Source organism: Trachymyrmex septentrionalis, unplaced genomic scaffold (assembly GCF_001594115.1).
Source record: "Trachymyrmex septentrionalis isolate Tsep2-gDNA-1 unplaced genomic scaffold, Tsep1.0 scaffold185, whole genome shotgun sequence".
NCBI classification, from domain to species: Eukaryota; Metazoa; Arthropoda; class Insecta; order Hymenoptera; family Formicidae; genus Trachymyrmex; species Trachymyrmex septentrionalis.
Window position 1 is genome coordinate 109,755 of NW_017305020.1, and position 5,235 is coordinate 114,989.

At 29.9% G+C, this 5,235-nt stretch overlaps 1 protein-coding gene across 1 annotated transcript; it reads right to left on the reverse strand.

Moving 5' to 3' along the window:
- Positions 1-1,512: 1,512 nt before the first annotated feature.
- LOC108746656 (putative uncharacterized protein FLJ37770) lies at positions 1,513-2,343 on the reverse strand. The gene has a single exon (XM_018483558.1). It carries the CDS (start codon positions 2,204-2,206, stop codon positions 1,538-1,540), a length of 669 nt encoding a protein of 222 aa, XP_018339060.1. The 5' UTR covers positions 2,207-2,343; the 3' UTR covers positions 1,513-1,537.
- Positions 2,344-5,235: the final 2,892 nt, after the last annotated feature.

The window sequence follows — 5,235 nt, forward strand, 5'->3', positions numbered from 1 at the left end:
ATATACAATATAAAAGAAAAATTAATATTATTCAAAAACGGACTTAAAAATTTAGTTAGGTACTAAATGTACTTACGTACTAAATGTACCAGATAGGTAATGTATAATGTTACAATATATTATAATATACAATATAATGTAATGTAGTAATGTTATGCAATGTAGAAAGTAATGTCATGTAATATAGATAGTAATGTTATATTAATAAAAATTATATTATGCAAATAAAATGTTGTCTTATATATATTATATAATATTATGCATTATTTTTATTAAGTATATTTCAGGAATCATATTTACATTTATTATATTATATTAGAGGTTAAATAAAAAGTCATCACGTATTTTTTAGCTCAAAGTTGTATATACAATATTTTCGTCAATAATGAATGAAATTCAAATTTAAAAAAAGGGTTTTAAAGCTTGAAATCTCTACTTTTAAAAGCTTATCACATTTTTTAAGTTTATATGAGTTTGATAATTTTTACATACCAAAAACTACGAGCTGAAAAAGACGAATAATTTTCTTCTCACTTTGTGGATTTGTAACGTGTCCAAAACGAATTTGAGAAAATTTTCGATTACCTATCGTGAAAGCTTGATACTTTCCCTATAAAATCGTTTTTTTTTTATTTTCCTACGACTTTTGATTACTGAGGTATCGCGGGTTAAATAAAAGAATTATTTTGACTTTAATTGCTCATAACTCCATTAAAAATTGTCGTATCGTATAATTTAAAAAAGAGATTTTTAAAGCTGAAACTTTACTCTATCAATATATATTTATATTGTTGGTAAGAAAGTAATTGTGGTTTTTACTGATAGATGTCTTTTAAAAAAATGCGATGACTTTTTACTTAACCTTAATATTAGTGGGATTGCAAATACTAAATAAAATCATATAATGAAAACTATTTTATATATAACATTTATATATATTTTATATATAATATTTATTGTAATATTTTAGTTACTTGCGATCCTTTGAATATAATAAACTTAAATATTATTTTTGAGAAATAATTTAAATTTATTCGTTATATATAAATTTTGTAATCTGTAAATAGATCACAAGATTAAACGGCCCGGAGAAACAGCTCAGTATCAGACTGCTCTTCGCCCTGATGAAGTGGAAGGTTCACGAAACGTTGGCATTCCAAAAATGGATCTGAACACGGAGACAACCCGCAAAATGCATAATCTTTATATAGATCACAAGACTCTTAATAAATTTATTTAAGTACTTCAGGTTGAGAGAGTTACAGTCAGTAATATTTCGAAAAAGTTTCAGATATTTCTGTAACTTTTTGGTTATATTTCAAGAAGATTGCAGATTTTTTTCTATAATATTTTAGCAACCTTTCAGATTTCATATGCAAGAATTACGGACATTTTGCTATTTCAGAGCTGTGTCAGAAATATTACAGATATTTCGCAACTTTTATGAAATGTTTCACTTTTCAGTTAAAATATTTTTGAAATACGAGGTGTGATCAAAAAGTAAGGTGACTTTTCATTTTTATAAAAAAATATTCATTTATTCATCCAAAATTATGTTATCCCCTTCAAAATAATCCCCCTCTGATACAATGCACTTGTGCCAGCGCTTTTTCCAGTCGTCAAAACACTTCTGAAATGCACTTTTGGGTATTGCCTTGAGCTCCTCCAGCGATGCAGCCTTAATCTCCTCAATCGTCGCAAATCTTCGTCCTTTCATGGGCCTTTTCAATTTTGGGAAGAGGAAAAAGTCGCAGGGGGCCAAGTCTGGTGAATACGGTGACTGAGGCATGATGATAGTATTGTTTTTGGCCAAAAAACTACTCACTAGTAACGACGTTTTGGAACGCAGTTTTGGAACGAATTTCGCTGACACACGTGTCATACCCAAAACATCCGTTAAAATTGATTGGCATGAGCCAAACGATATGTTAAGATCATCAGCTATTTCTCTAATCGTGATTCGACGATTTTTCAACACAATTTCTTTCACTTCCTGAACATTTTCGTCGGTTTTTGACGTGCTGGGGCGTCCAGAGCGAGGTTCATCGTTAACATTTTCTCGGCCCTCTTGGAATAACTTATACCATTTATAAACATTTTTTTTGCTCAAAGTTGACTCACCGTACGCCACTGTCAACATTTCAAGAGTTTTTGAACACTTAATACCATTTTTTACACAAAAATTAATACAAACTCTCTGCTCCATTATTTTCAAAAGCAAAAAATCGCCGAGCACGCAAACACGAGTCTAACCTTTATGCCTCTCACATAAAAACAACACATGCTATATAGTCAAAACTGTGAACATATGATCGTGACGAGTGTACCAACACAACAACAAAAAATTTTTTTAATTAGAGTGTACAGAGCGCGCGAAATTCAAAAAGTCACCTTACTTTTTGATCACACCTCGTATTTCTGAATTTTTTCGATTATTTTACGAATTCTGAAAACTTTCGGTACTGTATGAGACGTACATGAATCTATCATGCTTTCCATTATAATATTGACATCCAAAAGAGCGGAACTTTTGAAAATTCCGTATAGTCATATACACAAGATTCGATTCTCGGAATATGTGCATTGAAAACGATATGTCTCATCGGAAATCTCATATTTGTTTCGATAGAGCGGTATAATCTTTCGGAATGTCGGTATGGGGTCGTATATGTGAGTATGATGTAAAAAGGTGTACCACTCCCATGGATACGTGATTGCTAAAGTATAGAGTCAATCAGAAATCATCCAGGATGTCAGAATTCAATATGGCTGTGATGCACTGCACTGTTGTACATTTGCTCCACTTTGCTCTGCACTTCTGGGCATTTTTTATTGACTCACTACGATCGTTACGTCATGACACGTGACATCATATGCGCAATGGTACACTTGTCTTTTTACATCATGTATACAAGATTCGGTTTTTGGAATAGGCGCATTGAACACGATACCACAGTATACATAGTAGTGCAACTCTCCTCTGATTTTGTTGGCCAAAATGGAGTGCGCATGCGTGAAATAAGTAAATTGCTCCGTCTCTTTTTCTCTTTTTTTATTGTTTTCTCTCTTTCTCTCTCTAAATAAGCGTTTCAATGTTCCACTTAAACATTTGTTTTTCAAGCATACATGGTTCAGAATAAAAATTTAGAGAAGTATTACGTGTATTGTCCACTTGATGAAATATTGTGTGAGAGAGAAATCTCGAGAGATCGGTCTAATTTTTGTAAAAAAGTGATAAAGTGAAAAGTGAACAAAAAGTAGAAATTCGAGCAAAAAGGATTTCTTTTTATTTATTGTATTTTAAACTTATTTTTTGAACATATACGAGTATGTATACATTTCTTTTATATCAGCTTTCTCATAACATTTTCATAGATATATAATTACATAATATTTCTTTATACAAATATACATTTTTAAGTTAATTTAATATTTTTTCTAATTTTTCTATATTTTTTCTTTATTTTTCAATATATTTACAATTTATTTTTATTAATTTTTATAAGTTTAATCACAATATTAGGTTTATTCGCGTCGCATGCTCTAATATGCTCCAATATGTTCCTATAATAGCACTTACTTCAACGAATTTGTTGGATTGCGATGCGAATAAATCTAGTGAGTTTTGCGAAGAATTTCGACAGAGTAAAAAAAGGATGAAGAGAAAGAAGTTTAGGTGGTAACCGTGGCAACACTAGGTAACTTACTTATTTCACGCATGCGGACTCCATTTTGGCCAACATTAACATCAAAGATGCCGACAGAGAGTTGCGCTACTGTACATACTGTGACGATATGTCTGATCGGAAATTTCATATATGTTTCGATAGAGCGGTATAAACTTTCGGAAAGACCGTATAGAGCCACATGCGCGAGGTTCGGTTCTCAGAATAAATGCATTGAAAACGATACATTTGATCGGAATTCTCATATTTCTTCTGATAGAGCGGTGTAAACTTTCGGAATGTCCGTATAGGATTGTATATGTGAGGTTCAGTTCTCGAAATAGGCGCATTGTAAACGATACGCCTGATCGGAAGTTTTATATATGTTCCGATAAAGCGGTATAAACTTTCGGAAACACTTCGTATAGAGCCATATGCGCGAAGTTCCGTTCTTGAAATGTGCGCACTGAAAACGATATGTCTTATTGGAAGTTTCATATTTGTTCCGATAGAACGATATAAACTTTCAGAAAGACCTATATACATGCGTCGACCGTACGCGTATCGGAAAAATCAGATACAGAAGAATGTGGTAAGTATCTGGATTTTCATATTACTCCAGATAGATTCAAGTTTATCAGGAAATTCTTATATATATATATATGTATCTGTATCTACATTACATTTTGCAGTTTTGTATAAACTGTAAAAATTCTGATGAAATGATTAATATGACTTTTAGTAATAGATATGATTGAAATATTCAGTAAACGTATCTGTATTCATTCTAAAAATACAAAACAAGATGGAAGCGATAAGAGGTATAGATAGACCTTAAATCTCTATCGTACTCAATCAGGTTCTTCCGATTTTTTAAAGTAGGGTACACTTGTGTATATTAAATAAAGGAATACATCATAAATACAAAAAGGTTCATTGCATATCACGAGGTACAGTTATGAGAGTTTTTAAATATTTTATATATATTACACAATTAAACTATTAATAGCTAATAATAAAATTTATACATTTTTGCTTTAAAATTTTATAATCAAGTAATATTAATAAAGCTAAAATATATGTATTGATTCTTATTACATTTACTTGAAAAGAAACATATTATTAATTTCATTAAAAAATTTTATACAAATATGAACATATATGTAACACACATTTAATAATTAAAAAAGAATTTAAAAATATGTTAAACGTTAATTACTATAATATATATATCTAATTGCTTATTATATTATTATAGTTTTTGACCGGAAAAACAATTGTTAGGGATAATGCTAGTGAAAATACTTTATATAGGGACACAAAGATTAAAATGATTTTCATTTTATAATAAAAAGAGGATGTATCTTCAATTATATTGAATATTTATCTAACATTCTAAGTTGTATAAAAACTGATTTTCACATAAAAATATATATGATAGTAAAGATAAAATTCCTGTTTTGAACAAAAGTGTTTTAGATGTTTGCATATGTGTGTGTATATTGTCTAATAATTTATATGTTTAAGCATTTGTATGCAATGCAAAGTATATATATCATATATATATATA

What these genes read in the sequence shown, in the direction of transcription:
- LOC108746656 (XM_018483558.1), bottom strand. Translation starts at nt 2,206, where the DNA reads ATGGAGCAGAGAGTTTGTATTAATTTTTGTGTAAAAAATGGTATTAAG.